Source organism: Calypte anna, chromosome 18, assembly GCF_003957555.1.
Source record: "Calypte anna isolate BGI_N300 chromosome 18, bCalAnn1_v1.p, whole genome shotgun sequence".
Taxonomy (NCBI): Eukaryota; Metazoa; Chordata; class Aves; order Apodiformes; family Trochilidae; genus Calypte; species Calypte anna.
Genome location: NC_044263.1, coordinates 8,186,830 through 8,208,687, shown reverse-complemented (window position 1 = coordinate 8,208,687; position 21,858 = coordinate 8,186,830). Strand labels below are relative to the sequence as shown.

The window sequence follows — 21,858 nt, the reverse complement described above, 5'->3', positions numbered from 1 at the left end:
ACCAAGCATAAAATAGTGAATAACATTTATTTTTGAATTTATGGATTGAGTTCAGAGGGATTTTAATAGCACTGGAGTTATGGAAGTGCTATTTTAATAAGGACCACAGATCACGGGCCCGAATCCTTACCTTTACCTCGAGGACTTGTAAACTCAGCTATTTAAATCAAATATCTTTATTGGAGGCCTCAGAATATATCCACCTGGAGGCTGAAAAATTGAAAGGTAGAAGGCTGCGCAAACATGGAGTGAGGGAATTTAACCAGCAGGAATGTGGCCCATAAAATTAAACTTCAAGAACTGTTTAAGAAAAATTAATGCATGTGCAACAGCTGGACTTTCTCTCCACATTAGTTCATTTCTTAGTGGCTCAAATGTTACAGTTCTCATTATTACAGATTTAATTTCTGAGATCATCTTTTGTAGTACTGTCTTACTCTGGTTGCAAAGGACAAAATCATGACTCACTGGGATCTGCCTTTAGTTAAATATAGCATGCTAAAACACTCCCTACCATCCTTCTTCTGGTACTAAAATTTATTGGTGGTCCAAATAAAAAAAACTTAGATTCAAACTGCACCCCAAATTTCCCTAAATTGAGTTGTCAGAGTATGCCAATTTCAGACATGATGATCAAATACCCCTGAAGACTCAGGAACTAAAGTATGGGCATTTCTTTCCAACGGGTGTATGAGAATGCTTCCAATGTAAAGAAATGTGCTCCAGTGTGGTGGGCAGAAGAAAAGACCAGACTTTGCTTCAATCTCAGATCCTGCATATTATTCCTTCAGGATTTGGCCTCATTCTGCCTGCTCTTGATCACAAGGGTTCACCTTCTTAGCTTTAAAAATAACTTATTACCTATATAATATGAAATCTAAGCTCCTGAAAATGCACACTGTGGTAACTGTCAGGCTCTGACTGCATTCAGAGGTGGTGTTGACCTCGTGTTCTAGATAGTGAAAGACTTTTCATGTCTTTATAAGAGGCTAGAAACTGTGGGTTAACACTGTTACAAGACCAGCTAGCACTTTAGTTACATGCAACCTTGAACACATTCAAATAGGCTGAGAAGTAGAAAAAAATATAGGAAATGGTGGAAAACAGGTTAATAGAATTTTAGGACACAGTCCTAACATGACAACACCAAGGATGTTACAGTTTCTGCTAACTTGCAGGCAGAACCCCTCATGCTTAGAATTTTGCATGCTCAGAGATACATGGAGACCAAGATAACTGTAAAACTTGATTACTGGATTTGCAGCCACAGATTGTTCTGTTATGTGGTGACTGTTGTGAATCTACCTGCAACACTGCAGATGTCAGTAATACCTCTGTAAGACCAGAAGCTTGGTGTTGAAGTCGAAAGCTTAGGATCCTTTCGAGTGGCATGAGTTGCCATTTCAGGGGCTGGATTTGTACAAGTGGGTTTAAAAGTGTGGCCTGGTGTGGATAATACTCACTATCTCATTTTGGAGCAATGGGAAGCAATGCAGAAGCCTGGGGTTAAAGTGTGCTGCTGAAGACTTCTGAGGCAGCAGAACCCAACTGGTCATCCGGACTCATTACCTGTTGCATAGCACCAGGCACATCCTTACATTCTTCAGACTGTGTGCTGGTTGCCCAAGACTTGACCTCTTCACTCAGAAGTGTTGTTTTGTAAGGCTCCACACGTATCCTGTGCTCATTCTGCCTTGATTCCTCATACTTGCCTTTCCCATCTTCTGGAAGGCTGGATGCATGAGGTAAGAAAGTGCTCCGAGACCCATTAATAGGAAGCTCTAACTGCTCACTGGAGGTAGATTCTGGAGACAAATCTGAAGATCTCGTGAGATGCTGAGTATAAACACCTTCAGACAGAGACCCAGCCTGTGTCTCGCTGTGCACACGCAGCCAGCGATGGTGGCGGCTGAAGTAGTTGTAATGTTGATGTTTCCCAAGCTTTTTTTTCCCTAAAAAGCTCAAGGGCTGCTTGGAGCTAGAGGACTTGTCTATGCTTTTTGATGTAAGCTCTGACAGTGTCAGATCGTTCATGTACTCTGTGCAATATTCAGCATTGGTATCAAAGGCACTACACTCCGTTGGGCCTTCTTGCAACGTTAGGCAAGGCTTCATGTCATGGACCTGGAGAACATCAGGTGCACTGCCACCCAGACCACTGCTCACCTGCTGTGATATGTCCTGTGAGGAGGAGTAAATCAGGTCTAATTCTCTGGGGCTTAATGCATCACTGGAGTCATAGTCACTGTCAGTTGGGAGGAATACTTCAGAGCAGCCTTCTTCATCTGAGCAGGGCTGGGAATCTGCAAGGAGAACTGATTAACATCAAGAAGAAAAGCACAGGAGAGAAACTGCTTAACTGTAATTTATGTATTTTTTTTCCTTAATTTAGAATCAAACCTCCAATTCCGAAAATGTGGTTCCTCTGTGGAATTGTCTGTGGGCCTAGGTGACAGCAAAGACAGTAGTCAGGAATGATTTACATTAGAGAGGTGGTAGAATTAGGAGTGAATGACGAGGGTACTTATTTGTGTAATTCTGTGTTTTAAAGTGCTTGTCTGAAACACTGCAGATACCAAGGTATGTGAAAATGACTGTTAAATCAAACTGCACAATTGGCACTAAAATAAGAAAGAATTGCTCCAAAGCAGAATAGTCAAAGAATGGAAAGAAAATGAAGACTAGATCAATGAGTGATGAGATGGAGTTAATAGCTTTTGTTTATTATTCCATGACTAGTGAGACATGTTTCATGTAACTCATTTCTCACCAGTCTAATAAAACTCTGAAAATATGCACAATTAATATACAGGCATCCTTAGATTTCTTAAGAGCTTTTGACAAAGTTCCTTACCACAGCTTTTTAAGCAATGAAGCTGTAACTGAGAGAAAAAGAAAGCTCCCTCCATATAGTAATAGCAGATTGTTGGTGTGGACAGCAAATGCAGTAGTCAGCATTCACTATGGATGGATTTTACTAACTCTGGACATCATGGAGAAGTTAGGGACAGCACTTTTCCCATCCAACTTGTTTATTGAATGATTTGGAACAATGAGGGACAAAGTTGACTCAGGAAGAATGACATTGAATGGCAAATGATTGGTAAAATAATTGTTGAAATACCTTGTTGGGTATGGGAAAAAAAAATCAATCCTATTATGATATATAAGAACTGTTATAATGAAAAGTAGGTTCAAAGATTTCACTTGATGAACAAAGAATTCTCTTACCACTCACAGCTTTTCTTCTCTGGGTTCTTGCCTCAGGTGAAGGGGGAGGTGAAGGAAGACAATCTAGATGTGAAGAGGTTGAACTGAATTTCTTTTGAGAGTGTTCTGAAAGATCCACAAGCTTCTCTATGGGTAGGCCAGGTGCTGGCTGCTTGTATCTTGCATACTGCAGTGCTTCAGTGATCCATCGCATTTCCCTCCAGATCTCATCAATTTGCTGTACAAAAAGAAATGGTGAAAAAGCACAGTATTAATTTTACTTAAGTGTATTTTCTTCAAGTGCCCAAATAGGTTTGTAGTCATTGCCAAAAGAGAGAAGCAGGATCCCCTGACAGGACATCAGATTTAGGTGGTCTGAGCTGCCTTTGGTGAGGTGCTTGTTCTTATCCACCACCACGGAGGCTACTTGGGGACATCAGACTCTCAAATTAGGTACCTCAGTTAAGAATCTGAAGTTAGGGGTGGTTAATCCAGGCCTGAACTCTTGACATGGAAAGAAAATGAAAACTGATAGAATATAAAGTTTGATCAGTTTTGTAGCACACTTTAAAGTTGGTTTTATTCTGTATTGGAATGAAAGCAAGATTTCTTGAGCATCCTTGCAAACCCAGGACTATGCTCAAAAGCAGAGAGCTCAGATCAAGCCTGATTTTTAACAGAATAGACATACATGGAAGGTAGGTTGAAGCACAGCTATGAGCCAGATTATCCTGGGTAGTTCTTGATGAGCTACACTGGAGACAGGATAGCTGGATCTTTGTTTTGACCCAGTATGGCCATTTTTATGTAAAGGTGAAATCCTAATTCCAATGATGTCAGTGCAAGCCTTGCCACTGAGTTACTTTGAGCTAAGAATATACAGTGATAAGAATAGCAAATGTCTCAGAGATTAATTCATAATCCTGCATCATTTCAAGATTTCAGTGAAGCTCCATGAAGTGAATACCAGTTAGCAAATGGCTCACCTATTGGTTTTGGAGACTTTATATTGCCTTTCTGTGATCCTCCCTAAAGAAAGCAAAAATCATACTGGATGCAGTTTAACAAAATGCAAATCCTGAGACTTTTCTCAGTCACTCCTGAGATAATGGACCAGTCATTTTAATGAACTGTGCTTCTTTTACAATATAGGAATCTTTGAAGCATTATACTACATAAATTACAGCTTAACTTCAGATTTAGTTTCAGTGTTGGTAGATTTCTTGTCTTGCAGTCTGACATTCTGTTAAGATTGCAAATATTTTACCTGCTCTTATTTTTTTTTATTTTTTTTTCAGAATTTTGACTTTTCAGTTGCCCTCTGACACCTTCTCAGAACTACAGTTATATAGACTCTCTTGCTCTTTACAATGTTTAGTTTGTGTAGGGACTTCAACACTGTCTTAGATCTCGGATCACACAAATGCTTTTGCGGTTTTGTGGTCACCACTGAAGATTGTGGCATGTGGGGGGCTGAGATATTTTTGCCAATAGGCGGAATGCAGCTGGTTTTCATTTGAGAGGAAACCTGACAAGGCCAATACACTGTCACAATAATTCAGCATAAAACACTGAAAGTTTAAAATGTTGTCCCGTGCTTTCCCAGGGTATAGGTGTGACTCAGACACTTTGGGGAGGAGGAACACAGAGCTGTCAATACAGTGCCTGCACACTCACATATATATATACTTATTTTTGATGTGAAGGATAAAATTTTTCTGCAGATGCTACTGCATGCTAGGAAAAAGCTAGATTTTTCTGAGTGCAAGAATGGGATGATGAGAAGGATATCACTGAGTGATGGAAATACAATGGAACATTCCTCTCTGCTGCCCCACAGGTTGCCAAAAGCATCAAAGTGGACAAGATAAAGGGGATCTCAATTCAGAGCAAAGAGGAACTGAAATGTTATCATCTTGTTCATAATTAAGTAGGGCCAATCATATTATCAATGGGATAATTTTTTGTCTTTACCCCTATCCAAACAGAGGTTGCTTGAATATTAAGCATATAGAGCTGTAAGCTGATCTGCACCTCACTTGTAGAAAGACAGATCAACCATGTTCATAGATGCACTCTGCAAAGGTCATGAGTATTATCTATAAATAACCAGTTGTCAAAATGATTTGCAAAAGGACAGGCCTCTCTATGCTGGACAGGAAGGAGCAGTTTGAAGATCACTGAGCTGGGCAGAGGAAGTCCTGATCTGAGAACAGAACAGGAAAATCAGTGTGAGAGACAGAGAATAGGGAAATTAGCCAAGTATGATATTTTTTGTGACCCTTCTGCATTGGGGAACTGAAGCAGTATCGCTGCATCCTGCTGGGCAGAGCTAGGGGGATAGCTTGTCACCCTTAAACGCAGTACTGCTTTCTGAGCTGTGATATTGTTGGTAAAGATTGTCTCCAGAACCTAGACTAAATTTGTGTTTTCATTTTTTAATTTGGTTATTTATCATGGTGAAAAAAAAGTGAATGCCCAAGCATGGTACTTGCTTACCTCACATTAGATGGGAGTAATTTTTACAAGCAGACTGGCACGTCTTAATAACAGTCAAGTACAACTGTGATTTGATTTTACCTATAAAAATCCTTTTATAAAGGCAACGACTAAGGAAGTCATGTTCTCAGTTTGAATTTCATAAAAAATAGAATTGTACTTTAGATACAACTGCTCTTTTTATGATGGCTGTGAATAATTCTCCATTTAGATTTCAATTTACAGCCCTACGCAATTTGTAAGAAAGCCACCTTAAAATCTCCTTGGAACAGTCAGCAACAGACTATTACCTGGATGTAGTCTACAACTTGCTGGTGCCTTTGTTTGGCTGCAGCGACTTCACTGTCTGAAATTGCTTCCCTTAGGGACTGCTGGGTTTTCAGAGAGTCCAGCTCTATGACAGCAGAAAGGCGGCAATACAGGCTTATAAATTTTTCCTTGTAACAGCAAAAATGAACTGTGAAAAGACCAAGTGCAAAGGAAACACTGTTATATTCTAGTTATGAAATATGAAATCCTTAGCTTTCTGAACAGAAATTTTATTAAGTCTAATTACTAACTCTCTGGACATGTTACTTTAACCTAGAAATAAATAATACAGGCAGCCATTCTCTCCTCTTTTACACTCGATTTACTCTGTAACTTCACCAATTTCAAAAGAGTAATTTCTAATTTCTACCTAAGTGCAGGGATAATCAGGTCCTCAGTATTCAACTCCAGAGACTATTTTGCTCTTGATAGCTTTAATCAGAAAGGCTGTTTCAGAGACTGTTATGGCTCAGCATTTCTTTTATCAAGAAAGTAGTGACAAGATTGGAAAATTGAACTGATTTTTTTTTTTTTTTAAATTGAGTGCTTCAGAAAGAATCTATCATTACAAAGAACCATAACTTTCTCTTGGGCTAGCTTAAATCTAGTTTAGCTTAAATCAGCAACTTAAATGTAAATGAATCAGCAGTCAAAGAATTTCAGTGATGTCACAGCTTGGGTGAAACAATTAAAACTAAGGTGTTATCACACAGCACCCTCTGAACTCTCCTGCAGAAAGCTAACACAGAAAGTTGAGACATGAGCTCTTGCTTGGTGTAATTTGACTTCAAAGTAGCACAGAGTTGAGCTACCTTAAAAAGAGAGAATTAGAAAACAGAAACCCTCCAGTGCCAGGGAGCTTCACAAATGTTAATTTACCTGGCCTTTCAAAGCCACATTCCACCAGAACCTGCTCAGGAAAAACATACCAGTTATCTCTCTGAACTGCAGCACAGCCATACAGAAACTTGCTGAGGGAAAACAAGTTTTCAGAAATACTTCCCCATTGGTCCTCCAATAAATGCATGCATACAGCATGAGCTTGTTAAAGCATCGAGTGCCAGTTGGATTAGTGCTGCTACTTTTCTGGGTTGTAGCATATTTTTCAGGGAGTTTTAGGTGTAAATTACATAAATTCTCCTTATAATAAATAGTAAAGCAAATAAAAGCAGTGTCACTTATCTCTTCCCTTGCAAACAATCAATAAGAGTAGCTGAGAAGAATTTCTCAAACCAAGAAATCCCATCACAGAAACATAATTAGCATAACAACAAGGCCTAATCTGAACATAGAACTTCTCTCATAAAAGACTGAAAGACAGAATTCTCCCTTCTGGTTTCCCAGGGATGCCCAGATATTGCAGGGATCTAGTCTGAATAGTGTGTGGTCTTACAGTATATATGCCATATGTGGTGGACTCTTGAGTGAATTACAGCCGCGGTTTCAGCTCCAGTGCTGAAATTTCAAGCCTTTGTGGTTTTAAATCAGACCCTTTAATGTTACTTTAACAAACGTTACTTCAACAGAGTCTTTTGTGGTTATGCAATTATATAGTTGGTAGCCACCATCTAATGGGGAATGGAAGCTTCTAATATTTGAGATCTGAATCACAGTCACTTCATAGAGCGTCAGGGATACATACATAACTTGTCAATAGAAATGGCATCTGCCTTTGGACAGATGATTGCTTACTTAAAAAAATACTCAAAAGTCAGATTCAGTTTTTAATACTGTTGTCTCCATGAACTTCTTTCCCACAAGTTGTCACATGAACACCTGAGAGAGATATCAACTGAGGAGACAGTTGTCACTAAGACCTATTCTGCACTGGTTTCTTGTGTACTGACTCTATCAGTTTTGCCTTCTTTCCTTCTCTCTTTTCCAAGGCAGAGCAAAGAATGATATCCAGTTTTACAGGCCTGAAGGAAACAGAGGACACTAATGTGTAAGTCTCAGCAGTCTCCACACTTAAAATAAAAAGAACTATTAAGTCTTTATGAGCTTCTTTTATGTGCGACCTTTCTTTTCTCTGTGGACCAAAGAAAAAGAAATGAGAAATAAAAGACCTTGAAGCTAAAGCATCTGATGCCTTCTGTGAGACAGCTGGAAAGCTCAGATTCAGGGACTTGTAACCCACTCAACAATGGAGTGGAAGAAGGAGGTTGAATCTGCTACACACAGGATGTACTCCTGAAGGAAGCAGACTCAAGTCAACAGCAGCCTTTTCCTGTATTAGCGGAGACTGAGTTTCCTGCACTTTTTCCAGAAATCAGAAGGAAAAAGATGATCCTCACACAGGAAACTCCACTCAAGACCTTTCACAATCTTGTAAGGGAGTCAGACCTTGAGTAGGACTATCTGCAACCAGGAACTGCAAAAATTCTCCTCTACAAAATTGGAGATTATTCTTGTGACAGTTTAGAGGGGTGGTTTTCTCCATCTCCTGTCACACTCCAACCTTGCTGTGTCATGTGTAATTTTTTATTTCCGTTTTTTAAATAACATCATCTTCCTACTAACCTTACAGACACACACTGGATAATGTGGGCTTTGCTCTATGCTTTGGATTTCCATAACGATTGCTACAGTATATGCTTTAACCACTCTGCTCTCTCTATAACTTGTACACAGTTATAGGTAGTGTTGTTGCCAAAGCCATCATGTGATTTATTGACTCTCCACTGGGACAAGGGGGAAAACAGATACAACTTTGTGATTTTATTATAAGGAGACTGGGTTAATATTTCTAGGTGAAGCAAGCTACTATACCGAGTTCAAACATCTGAAGAGGGAGGTTAAGAAATCCTGAGTGTGGGGTGTAAGGATTATTCTGTCCTGGGGCAGTGCAGACGTCGTCTGAGGCGGGGAGCAGGAGAAGAAAGGAGACATTGTGACCCAGTTCCAACACCTCCTGTGTATACAGACGGAAGTGCTTAGCCTGTAGAGGGACACGCGCGGGGAAAGAAATAGGAGAGAATTACAACATGGCACTTATATAAACAACACCCCAAATGATATAAAACATTAAAGAAAATTTGCACAACATCAAGCTTGGAATTTTTATAAAACATAAATATTTGAGGGGGGGGAAGGCTAAATGTGGGTTCATGTCACTACATAAAATAAAGATTTAAAGCTGCAATGTTCCCCATTAAAACAACACACACAGGCACAACCCCCCTGAAAACAACATTTATGTTTCTTATTAGGCAGAAAATGATCACATGCCATGTGCTTTTCAAGATTATGATTGCGTAATTATGTGAAAACATGAAAATGGATTCAATTAAAAACCTTTAAGATTCAATTTAGGGTTGGTTAAGAGAAATATGCAGCTCTCCCTCAACACAGCACTGAAAAGGTTTAACAAGTGCTGCAGCAAGAGAAAATGACACACACAGGAGTTGGCCTGAGGCTGCTGTAGAGCTGCTGTGTGCAGCACTGAATTTTATCCTGAGTATGCAGCACTGTCACTGTCCATGATTCTGTTTACCACAAAATAATAAAAACACATAAATGAACCTGTTGAATTAAATTTTCAATTCATTAACACAGAATTCTGGTCCTGAGTCATCTCAACATTTACAACTGTACTGAACAGCAAGGTCATGCTCGTGACTCTGACTCATGCACAATAGATGAGCTCAAATGCCTGTAACCTCCATGAAAATACACCAGCACAGAGACCTGTACAGAGCCCTATTGAATTAGAGTGAATGACCACAAGGCAACACACAATCTGTCTTAATTTTGGGTTTACTTGAGTCTAACTTGGCTCTTCCCAGGCTAGGAGGTGCAGCACTGATGGATTCCTTTTTAAACACAAAGCCTAAACTTTTCAAAATCAAGAAATGTAGAACCAGGATAATTTATTTTAAGGCCACATCTTTCTAACTGCACAAACAGACCTTGAAGTGAATATAAAGATGATTTATTTCTACTTTAAACCTTCTTTATGCTTGCAGACAAAAATAAAATGGAATTCATGTAAACAAGAAACAAACTCCTTAGCTTATTTTTTAGTGGCTCTTTCACATCATAGATTATCCTCCCTGGCTTTATTTATTCACATATGCATTTCTTGTACCTAAATGTAAAGCCAGAAGTCAGATACCTCTCCTCACCCACAGCAATATGGAGGTCTGGATCTATGTGTTTTAGAAGTGCTATATTAATATGTGTGTAAAAGAATAGCAAAACACTATCTCTTCAGCAAGACTTGCATACACTCTCACTATTACCTCCAAAAGATTGCCCTCCTTGTCTGGAAAAATGCCTGTATTTCTTTTCCAGGTGGGTAAAGGTGCTCACAACTATTTTAATGCAAAAGCATTTATATGTACCTGCATGAATTGGACAAATATGCTTACAGATGCAAAAGTAGGAGATTGTTGAAAATTCATCTATTAATCATTACATATAAAAATATCCAGGAAAATTACTTTCATTGAAGATTTTTCTCACACACATGCTTAGAAGAAAAATTTCTCTTTTCTTGCAACCACAACATTTAATCCCTACTTGCAAGTTACACACTTTGTAGCTTTTAGTTGTGTTCTTAAGAATCAGTTTTTAAAAAGATGATAAATACCACAAAGGAAAATACCTGATGCAGAGGTAGATTGATCTGTTTAATGAGAGCTTTCACTGCCATCTGGAGCTCATACAAGAACAATTGAGTAGGGCAGTCTGAAGTATGATCCATACTTTCCACAGATTCTGAGCCAGAAAGTGTTTGGATCCATTCCCACTCATCTCTGTATGTTGAGTCAAGTTAAAATTAGAAATACAACAGAAGTTCAGTGCACAAGCAGGAATTCAGTGTATGTGCATTTGGGATCTGTTGATAGTTTAATCCTCATATAGCAAACCATTCTAAACTTGTTCAATCTTGATTGTTTGTTGTTAAAAATACAACTTTGAAAAGTTTAATTTTTCTATCCCACGTACCTCAGGCTGAGCATTCCTTGCAAACCTCTGAAAGTCTGACTGCTTTTGAAATATTTCACTAAGGCTTCTCACTCCAGGTTTTCTTTTTCACGTACTTTATGCCCTGTATGCCCTATCTAACACAATATTTTAAAAAAGCATGTGTTGGAAATTACAATGACAATTAGCAGGAAGTTTAATTGCTGTGACAGACTCCTGTGTATTCACAGGAGCCAAAGAACTTCCTGATTTGCTTGATATATTCACTCGAGACCTGATTAACTTGGAAATCATCTCTCTGGATCAAATCCTTCATTCACCCTGCCCAGTATTCAGTCTTGAAAAGCATCCAGCATCAAACAGTCAAGAAAAAACAAAAAAGGACAGGAAACCTCACTATAATACCAGTAATAGATGTGTTACAATCTGCTCCTAAATAAAGATCTGATCTTAAACTTCAGGAGTCAGAGACTAGCACTAGGCTTTATATGCCTTCCAAAATTTGTTTTTGTATTAACTACTACATTCCTGATATTCTTGTTACCTGTATAGATATCCAGTTAATTTTTCCTCATGCAAAATTATTAGCTGGTTGCTGAAATGAGATGGAATTACAAAGCTCCTGAAAAAAAGCCAATAAAATTTGTTGCCCATCAGGCAGTACAAATCAGTGCACTTGCCCAATAGATAAGGAATGGACAAAGGGGAAAACAGCTTTTCCAGAGCAGTTTCATATCTGACAGTATTTGTCGGAATACACCTTTCCAGTTGCTGCATGTTTGTTGTAGATTAGAGTGAGAAACCATACAATACACAGAAAAATCAGCAGCACCAACACCCCATGATCAGTAATAATCAATAGAAAAGGTGACACTGAATTCACTGGGGGCTGAATCAGGGCTGCAGTGTGTGGTCTACCTAACACATCCAGGGAGTGACATTACTACTGTGTGAATCTGAGTGCCCCCAGAATCCTGTCCTTGGAAACCAATGTATTGTGGAGAACCCTCCAGATTGCTGGGAACACACAGGTCTACCTGGTTAGGTCAGTGTTGATCTCTGTGAGGGTACACACCACAGCCAAACTTTGCTGGCACCAACAATCTTGCATTGGCAAAACTGCTTTAACACTTAAATTTGATCAGTTGTTTTCAAATATAGAACAAATGTTCTTTCCCCATGTGTGTGTAAATAAGTATATAGGCACTTACTTGGAGACATTGCTGTTGTCTCGGATTTTAACATGACACAGGACATTAGGCAACTTCTGTAACACAAGCACTTTAATTTGATCCACAGAACTGCAGAGTTTAAGGTAACCCAGATATAAGCCAGGAGGGAGACGCTGCTGACTTCGTTTGTGATAGGAAAGTACGTCCTGTTTTAAGAGAAACAGCCCTATGTAAAAATCTCTCTTTTTTTTTTCCACATAGGCAGAAGAGCTTGGGATCAGAAAGCAACAAATGTTTTTACAGCCTTCTTTGTCTTGCAACAGACTTCCCAGTTTGCAAAGTATTTAAGCACATGCTTAAGCATATAAATAATCTGTGGTAGTTTGGATGCACTTGGACAACTTTTTACTTAAAACCATACACAGGTTCTCTAAGCTCTCTACATTGCGCAGGAATTGGCTCTAAAAAACTGAGGTTTCAATCTTCTACAACTGTAGTGTTTAAACTAGCTTAAATATCACCCACCTCTGCATTCCTGTCTGATCATTTCAGCAGCGAGCTGGGTCAGGGAACTGATTCAGCTGAAAAACAACTCAGGAAAAGGAGCAGTCATTTTTCAGCCAGAGCAGTTCCCTGGTTCATGTTTGGTGTGTAGCTACACAGATGGAGAGAGCAGCACTGGGAAAAAGCTGTCACTTGGGGAAGGTGAGAGACATGAGCTGCATAAGCCAGTACTGTCACCAAAGAAATGCACACAGAGCCTCAGCCTACGTGCCTCCAAAAACTGTTCTGTCACCTGCTGTCAACAGGAAGATCTCTGTGAGCATGGGGGTTGGTGGTTTGCAAAATGTATGTAATGGATGTGCTTTCTGAACAGTATCAACAAATACAGTTAAGAAGGAGTTAATAATGATGGCCTATTTGCTGAAGCCAGGATATATTTTCAAGGCTATGTATAGCAGCCCCCTGAAACTACCTTAAAAATGATGTCTGCTGCCATCCTAAGAAATGTGTGCTTCTCCAATGGGTGAGGATTAAGACACCTGGCCTTATGCATTTACTCTTGGAACCATCAAATTATCTGCCAGTGCTATGCTTGGCTCTGGCCAGTGCAATTAGACCCTCATTTTCACAAGCACTTCATGAACAAAATACCCATTTGATGATTAAACAAGTAATAGAAGAAAGGGTGGGCATTAGATAGGAATGTGTAAACCATTAGGGAACATTTTTTCCACTAGGATCTCTGTGGAAATCTGATCGGGCCTGTATTTTGGGTTTCCTAATATAAAACTTTTGCCCAGAATGACATTTTTCTACACCTTTAACACATTTTAATACATCAAATCTAACACAAATCAGGTAGGTTTTATTGTCTTTTGGATTTTTTTTAAATGTTCCTGGAGCCTGCTAATGTATATTTTGATTGCCTGTCAGTGTCCAGTACAAAAAGCACAGTCTCTGCCCAAGAAAGTGCCTCTAATTCAAAAATTAACCCCCGCACTCACCATCTATAGTTGAAAGTGCTAAAGAAGAGACTAAGACAATGATTTGTCTTGTAGTATTTTGGGTAACTGTGCAACTGAGTTCTAGAGAGAGAGCTGATTATGCAAATAAACTATTCAGCTCAATCCTCATCTTGGTATTTTTCTAATTGTGAAGTCTGGGGACATGTTATGCAGAAATTAAAGGAGGGTTACAGTCAGTAGAGAATTCTTTAGCAACTACACCAGGTTCCAAGGAACTCTGAACTCCACAGAACAAGTTTCCTTAATAGAACAGTAAAGATTTAAACCTAGATTTAGTGTTCAGGGTTCGATGGAAAAATCTTACAGCATGTAAAAATGTCTCTGTGTAGGTGCTTAAGAACATCCCAGAGAATTTTAAAGGTTTTTATTCTATAGCATGGTTTCCCAAAACTGATAGAAACTGTGCTATTCTCTGCTAGGATTTTGAAGTAATTTCTTTAGAATCTCCTGGATATTTTACAATTAAGGTTCTGATTCCAGACCCACTGGAAGTAATATCAGTCTTGGCTTTCAGTGGGAGCCTTGCCATTAATTTTATTGGGCACTGGATTAAGGCCTAAAATTCTACATGAATCTTCCAAAAATTAGGGCTCTGGCACAGGCTTTACAAAAGCAAATAACATACAGTAAGAGAAGTAAAGCAGTACCTGGATTGTTATAAGCAAGATGTCTAGTGCTGTTGGCTCCTCTGGAGTCGAAAGGGATTTCCTCTGGCTTTGTAGTTTGGATACCTGCATCCATTTGCCATTAAAAAAAGAATAAAGACTCTCCACTTCTCTTATAGTGACTATCAGCAGGTTGCCATGTCGATCCTTGATTGGTTCATAAAAAACTCTGCCTAAATTGTGAGTTCCCAGCAAATTCTAGAAAAGAAGCAAATTATCAAATTAAAGTTACTTATCACATAGCAGGACATTTTTTAAACATAGCAGGCATTTTTTAAACAGTAACTCTGTGCTCACTGACATCAGTCCTAATGGCTTCAGTAAAAAACTGACCCTAGGTCTTGTTTTCCTAGGTGGTGTTAGTAGATTGTACTGTGGATCCTTCAGTGTATTTTGTTCAACAGTGTGTAGTCCAACAGTTAACGGACAACATCAGGAAGTTCTCCAGTACTTATGTTAAAAGACCCAGTACTTATGTTAAAAGAAGCACTGCAAAGTAATTCACTGATTTGGGCAGGGCTTTCTATTTTTTCCCAGTCATATAAAGAAAAAAGATGCAGTTTTCAAAAGACCTCAGTGTTGGTTTGGTGGTGATTCCTCTGGTATCAAACTTTGATTTGAAGAACTGAAGAACTAGGTGATTATCTTAACCTCCCCATAACCAAATGTCAGAGATGATACAAAATTCTTCTTTTATCCCCAAATCATTTGATTTGGACGCTTCAAATATTTTCTGTTAGGGTCATTAACTGTAATCTCCATCTTCTGTTCTGTTTTAAAATTATTCAGATTATTTTCAAGAGCAGAAGCAAGAAGCCCTCATATCTGTGCTGAATGTAAATAATTGTGGAGCTAAACTGTGGGATGTGTTTTTGAAGGAACACAGAGGAATGTGAAGAGACAGGGACCCCTTTCCTTTTACTTCAGATACTAAGAATGTGCTAGGCAAAACCAGCAGAAACTAACAAACTACCAGGGCAAAGCTCTCCAGGAAAATATGTGAGGATTAAAGAAAAGTAATTTTAAAAGACTCCACATAAAATACATATTTTGGTCAAAATCCCTTTCCTTACACAGTAAGACATCTGCTTATAGGTGCAAACACACTCAATCCAGTGACCAGCCACTGAAGAGATTCCCAGATGTCTTAAAGAAAAATGCCTAACATTTGAAATATGCTCATTACTTTGTGACTTCTCAAGAGATCTACAGTAAGCTGGATAAGGATGGGGGTAGTTTAAAATTAAAACCTGAATTCACAATGTAGCACATTGTACGTTTAGGGAAGTGCTGTACATTAACTTAATGACATTGTAAAAGGACAGATTATCCTGAATTTATTTACCTGTACTTACCAGGCAATATTTACTTATAAACTGTATTATTAAATTGTTTATTAATTCTAGGTAGCCAGCACAGTGACTTCCCTTTATGTGGCATAAGAGCTATTTTATTTCTATTCATCCATCTCCAGGGCATCCTGTTGATGTCTATGTAGCCCCTCTCCTTTTCTTAACAGTTCTGTTTTTTGAGGTTTAGTCTCCATAACTGGTTAACACTGAATGTCTTGAGTATACCTTTTGTATTAAGCCATATGTCCAATGGAGGAACAAATTATTTCAGGTGGATGGCAGCCATTCAGTTGTCATATTAAGCACTGCAACATATGAATGTGCCTTGATGAAAATCTATTTTTCACTATCACTAACTGTATATTATTAAACTGGCACTACCACTGGGAATAGGGGTACCTACTAATAGGAATATCTGACTAATCACATACTAAAAAGTCTTGTGCCTGCTCAGCTTGGCAGCCTATCCCTTATGTTTTGTTTGCTTTAGTTGTCTAGTGGTAACAACAGGAGAAAATTACAGTCCCTGTTGTCTCTGAATCTACAGATCTAATCCCTTAGCAGCTGTGTTGTCACTGATCTTTTCCATTCTGTCCTAAATTCCTGTGGAGTCAGTCTGTTAACTGCATCAATAAAATGTATTCAACCATATAAACTTTATTGAGATCCTTCCATTGGTGGATCCCATTGGGCCACACACGGTTTGAGGTTGGCAGATCAGTGACAATCTGTGTGTTCCTCAGGGGACCAACCAAGCTAACAGAACAAATGTTAAGGACAATAAATTTGCCTGAAATCCAACAGGGCAATGTACCACATGGACACATTTGCTTCATCTCTGTGCTTCGAGTTCTGATCTTAACATCTCTGGCAGTGAATACAAACACAGGGTCCTGTGAATCCTGGTGCAGTCCATGCAGGCAGAGCTCTGTTAAAGGCAATCTGCACAGAGGGAATGAAACCAACCTGACCAAAGGAATATGTGCTACCTGAGCTGAGCTAACCACACCCCAGGGAACATTCAGCAGATACAGTTAAAGCTTTGTTTAGTGATAGCTCAAAGGACTGACAAGCAGCTGCTGCTTAACACAGGTGGTCGTCCAATAAAGGTACAGCAGGCTGGCATTCCATATATTTGGGATACTTTAGGGAAATCAGTCAAGACAGGTGGTTGCCCAGAAAGGCTACTCCTGTACAGTGTGCTTTGCCAAAAGATGTAAAAGAAACCCCACGTGGATATTCTTAATACTGGCCACAAATCTGGCTCTCAGAGCTGCTATAAAACCTAGCTTATTGCATGGACTGGCAATAACAAGAGGGGTGGCTGTATGGCAAATTCATGAGCCAAGCAATATGAAGATCTTCATTAATTCCATGACTGTACCATAGACTTTTCAGAGAAGCTCTGGTAACTTCATTCAGACAAAAGGTAGGAGAAATGAGGTCTGGATATACTTTTTCTGTAAAAATCATTCACACATCTTTTTGAAAGTGTTTGCCCACAAAAGTAAATATTTTATGGAAGTATCTACCTTCCAGCTAGAGATTTCATGCTATCATGAAACCCATTCTTCAAAAGCTTTATGATAAATGTTAAAATGTTCTGCAGGAGAAATTGCAGTTACTATTTGCATAAGAAATAGTCGACTGATAAATGTTCAGTATCACACAGGTTGTATCTGTAGCACAGGCAGGAACAGAACCACCCTGAGAGTCACTGCCTGAACAACCTGGTGTGAGTAGTGCAGGTAGTGCTGCTGTCCTTACCACTGCTCTGAGAGGTCAGCATGAGATTCTCTGCACTGCTGGATCTCTCTCAGATTCTGTTTTTAAGGGTCTAAATAAGTCTCTGACTGGATCTCTGCACAAAGCTACATTTCACCTTAAAAATGTCAGCAGCTCCATTCAGAACTTAATGAAAGATTCATTTTTATTCCCCAAATGGCAAACCACAACAGCACAGCCATCCTGACTGTCAAGCAGTTGAATTCTGCCCTGAACTTGAGCAGTTTGTAAGCCAGGGGTGAGTTGAGAGCAGTATCCTGGCAGTTCCAGCAGTCTGCTTGTGCTTGCTGCTGGGGACAGAAGCTCCAGCTTCCCATATAGCACAAGGGAGTACTAAATCTTACCCACACTTAGAAGATTCATTAATATATTAATACCTATCAGTAAATAGGCCTTTAGAGCAGCAAATATTAGGATTATAACTCTTGTATTCCCAATCTGCAGACCCACAGGCTGATGTGTAGTGATTTGTTTGTTTGTCTGCCCTAAGGTTTCTTTCCTTTATTTTTCCTGGTCTTTACTTTTAGTGTAATTCCTTCCTTCCAGCTTTCAGAAAGGCTCAGTAGCTCATTTCACTGTAGATGATAATGTTGCTCCAAAGAACAGAGCAGTGGGCAGTGGTGAACCACAGGGCAGCTGGCAGTACTATCCCCTGGAGATCAGAAAGTTACTAATTTAATAGTGAGAAATATGCAATTCAACCAACCTGCAGCTGGGCTGCTGCTGAAAGCATCTTTTGCCTGGCTTGAAGTGCTGTTGATGAGGACACAGATATAGACATATTCTGCCTCAGCCATCTGATATCATCCCACATGCAAGACAACTGCAAAAACATACCCAGTTCAATCAGGTTTTGTTCTCAGCATTTACAATAGCAGAAATAAAACTCGAAGTATTTTGGACTTGGAAAAATCAGAATAATGCTTATTTTGAGTTTCTGCAGGAGGCAATGAGTTGCCTAAAGATGAAGCAGACACTGAATCAGACAGTTATTCTGTAACCATCACACACCTATTTAAATTGCTTTTTTTCAACTGCATTTAAGCATAAGTGAAAGGTAAAGCACTTCATCATTTAGCTTTTTACTGATGTCACTTCTCATACTCAGAACGATGAGCTAACGCACCACTAGCAACAAACCTATAGAAATGAAAATTCTACATGAAAATGTAGATATGAAATCAGGCTCCCATTGTTACCTTTGTGAACCACAGGAAATCCTGCATAACTGAACTAGTGTGAGAGTCATCGATTTCCACAATTGGGATTTGATCTTCATTGGTTACTAATAAATTGTCTTTGTAGAAAAATATAACAGATAAGTAGAGTCCCCTAGAGAAAGAAGGAAACATTGTCAAACACCTTTTATATCTGTTCACAGCCATGTGAGACTACAGGAATCTAAGGAATTATGTCACTGACATGAGTTTTAGTATGGATTTTGCCAGGATAAACAGTACACAGTGGAGGCTTTATGCCTTATAGAAATCAGAAATTTTACCAAAATTTCTTATCATTAATGGGCTTAGTTCTGCCCTTGTTTACTTCAAAGGAAATCTGAAATAACTCAGCTGAAATCAGGTGGGTTATTATGGATTTACATTAGTGTAATTGAGTGTAATTTGGCCAGCATATCTGCAAAACTGTTTATAGAGATCATTCCTTTCAATATTTACCCTTGCAATTAGTTACATACGTTAAGTAGTTGCCTTAGGGAATTTAAAGACTCTGGAGAGCTCTTCAGAAAGAATCAAACTCTTATCAAAATACAAAGAAGAAAAAGCAAACTGAACACTCCTGGCAATAAAAGAAGAAATAATCTGGTATAAGCAGCTTCCTTTGCTAAAAGAAATTATCAAGGGTGAGGGCTGTTTGGGTCACACTGGATTGCAAACCTAGCTAAAAATATGAGAGAATTCTAGATGTGCTGCTTTTGCCAATAGACTATTAAAACATGTTATTTGAGCCCTGCATTTTATATTATGAATGAAATAAACCCCACAGTTTCACCACTGAGCAGCAACAGGGGCAGTACTTCCTAAGTACCTCAGCAACTGCACTTTGTGTCTGCACAGAATATTTCCCTCTGCTACAATTCCAATCTGTTTCTAACAGTAACAATGAAAAGACTCTATTGATTTCAGTAGAAAATGGAGCATTGTTGTCCTATTGCTTTCCCAGTCTCACACATATGAGATCTTACTAGGTTCATTCTGACTGCAGTTTCATTGGTGGAAGAACCTCCACATACATTTCTAAGGTGCTTTTCACTCTTACAGATAAACAATGACTGCTGGCTAAAACTCAGAATGTTTGGAAGATAAAATGAATGACCGACCTTTTCAGAGTCTTCACAAACTTGTTTGATGAATGGAAGAGGTGCTTCAAGCTCCTGGAAACTGATTGCTTGCGACCAGCATTCTGTAATTTAGAACTTTCTAAAATGGAGAATAAAAAGCAAACCAAACCCAGTACTTAAATTGCAGTTAATATCTCATAAAGGACTTTTGTCTCTTGAACCACAATACTAAATTGCAGTCAATGCCCACTCTGTTTCTTTTGAAAGAGATAATTTAGAAACATGTTCAAACAACATTTTGCTTATATTTTTATGAGCTTAGTGATATGCAAAAGCAAACAATTTCCTTACTTGCAAGCAAACTCAGACTTGGTATAAAATGTTTTATTCCTAAGCAAATATAGCTTGAACTAGTGTCAAGTGATCCTAATGTTCAAAATAGATGTGAATTTTGCAGGTGGTCTCAGAAAACCAAAAGGATAATCAAACCATCTGTCTACATTGTAGAGTGCTGCAATTCCTCTGTATCTGTTCACATATGGCTTGAGCTTCTAAGAACTGAGTAATTGGAGCTCTGGCCATCCCTAACATCACAGCATCACCAGTCTAACCTAACAAAAGGTTTAAGGAAACCACTAGATTGACCCTCATCTTTCTCTGCATCACATTAAATGCACATGCTTTTCTTCGGATTTTTTCCCCCCCCATCACAACAATTTCTACTCACCTGTATTGCTTCAGAGCTTTCACAGTTACATTTGCCCCCTAATAATCTGGAATCCAAGGTGGGGGTGTTAAACTCATTTGTTCACCTCATGTCAAAGCTGAGACCTGCTGGCTTCCTGCAAGGATCTCTGGACCAGCTCTCTCAACAGAAGAATTTTATAACTTCAAATATTTGCCCAGTATTATCAAAAAGGTGGTTAAATTTTTATAAATTGTATTATTTTTCATTTTCATGACTTTCACAAAATGCTTTTCTTTCTCTCGTGCATGGCCTCAGTTTCCTTGTAAGGCAAAGCCAAAAAATCCCAGTGGGACTGAAAACTGTGGAAGAGCCACGTCCACCTATGTGCCTGGGGGCAGACTGCAGCAGGGATGCCAATAGATGGCAGTCAGGACCATGCAGGATGACCCAGTGTGCAATGTGTTGTCAGCTGCTGTTAGCCACATATGGCATTTAAAAGGAAGGAGTGCTTAAAACTGCCTGTAAAAGATGGTGCAAAAAACCCTCAGTGTCCCTCCTGTTTAATGCTGTTGTAAGAGAAACAGCAAAAAAATATAAATAAATATAATAATAATACCAATAATAGTAATAAATGATTTAATTCTTCAGATGTTTATTGTGATCTGAAAATAAAGAAAAGAAGAAAAATGTAACTTTGAAACTCCATCTCAATTTTCCAGAATCTGCCTGTTTATTTGGATGAGGCATAGATACCCATCCAGACTGAAGTGTGAAACATTTTGAGGGACACCCTCCTCCAGTGGGGGAAAAACATGACTCATGAAGAATTATTTGCTGGAAGCTGCTAATCAGTCTGCTTAGGTGTTTGCAGGGTAACATATTTCCCACTTACCTCCAGTGCAGAATAGGAGTTGTCTATCTGTGCCTCCCTAGTGAGTTCTAAGTTTGAACATTTAAAGAACATCTAAATTTGCTCTTGTCAAAACCCCATCTGTGGAAGTGCTCAACATATTTTAAATTATGACTAAATTTGCACATTGAAAACCAGAGAAAGAAGACATGTTGTTAGCAATAATTACCTCTGCTGAACAGCAAGTACAAAGAGAACAAGGTTCTATTGGGGGTGAAATCATGCAATTCAGATGTATGAGACTTATTGGATAATCAAATCCATTGTCTTTCCAGTGCAAACTTGTTCTCCATGGCATATTCTCCAATGTGCCGTTCAGTTTTGTTTTAACAGACCAAATCCAGACTGCTCCTTTGAAGCAACTTGTTTGTTTGGGGTTTTTTTCTTTAAAAAAAACAACAACTTGTATTTCTATCCATATCTTCTCAGATAATTTTTATTTTACTGTGATTTTTTTTCTGTATATCACAGTAATGTAAACAAAAAATGCTACTTGAAAACTCTCACCCTA

General features: G+C 38.8%; 1 protein-coding gene across 1 annotated transcript in view; it reads right to left on the bottom strand.

Moving 5' to 3' along the window:
* Positions 1-1,506: 1,506 nt before the first annotated feature.
* ANKFN1 (ankyrin repeat and fibronectin type III domain containing 1) overlaps positions 1,507-21,858 on the bottom strand; it is a 53,668-nt gene continuing 33,316 nt past the window's right edge. The window contains exons 8-17 of the mRNA XM_030461921.1: positions 19,789-19,888; positions 18,650-18,782; positions 18,157-18,273; positions 14,296-14,511; positions 12,159-12,325; positions 10,625-10,775; positions 8,788-8,956; positions 6,000-6,166; positions 3,232-3,448; positions 1,507-2,303 (exon numbers count right to left, since the gene is read on the bottom strand). Of these exons, the coding sequence (XP_030317781.1) occupies positions 1,507-2,303; positions 3,232-3,448; positions 6,000-6,166; positions 8,788-8,956; positions 10,625-10,775; positions 12,159-12,325; positions 14,296-14,511; positions 18,157-18,273; positions 18,650-18,782; positions 19,789-19,888 (2,234 nt within the window). The remainder of the gene's footprint in view (positions 2,304-3,231; positions 3,449-5,999; positions 6,167-8,787; positions 8,957-10,624; positions 10,776-12,158; positions 12,326-14,295; positions 14,512-18,156; positions 18,274-18,649; positions 18,783-19,788; positions 19,889-21,858) is intronic.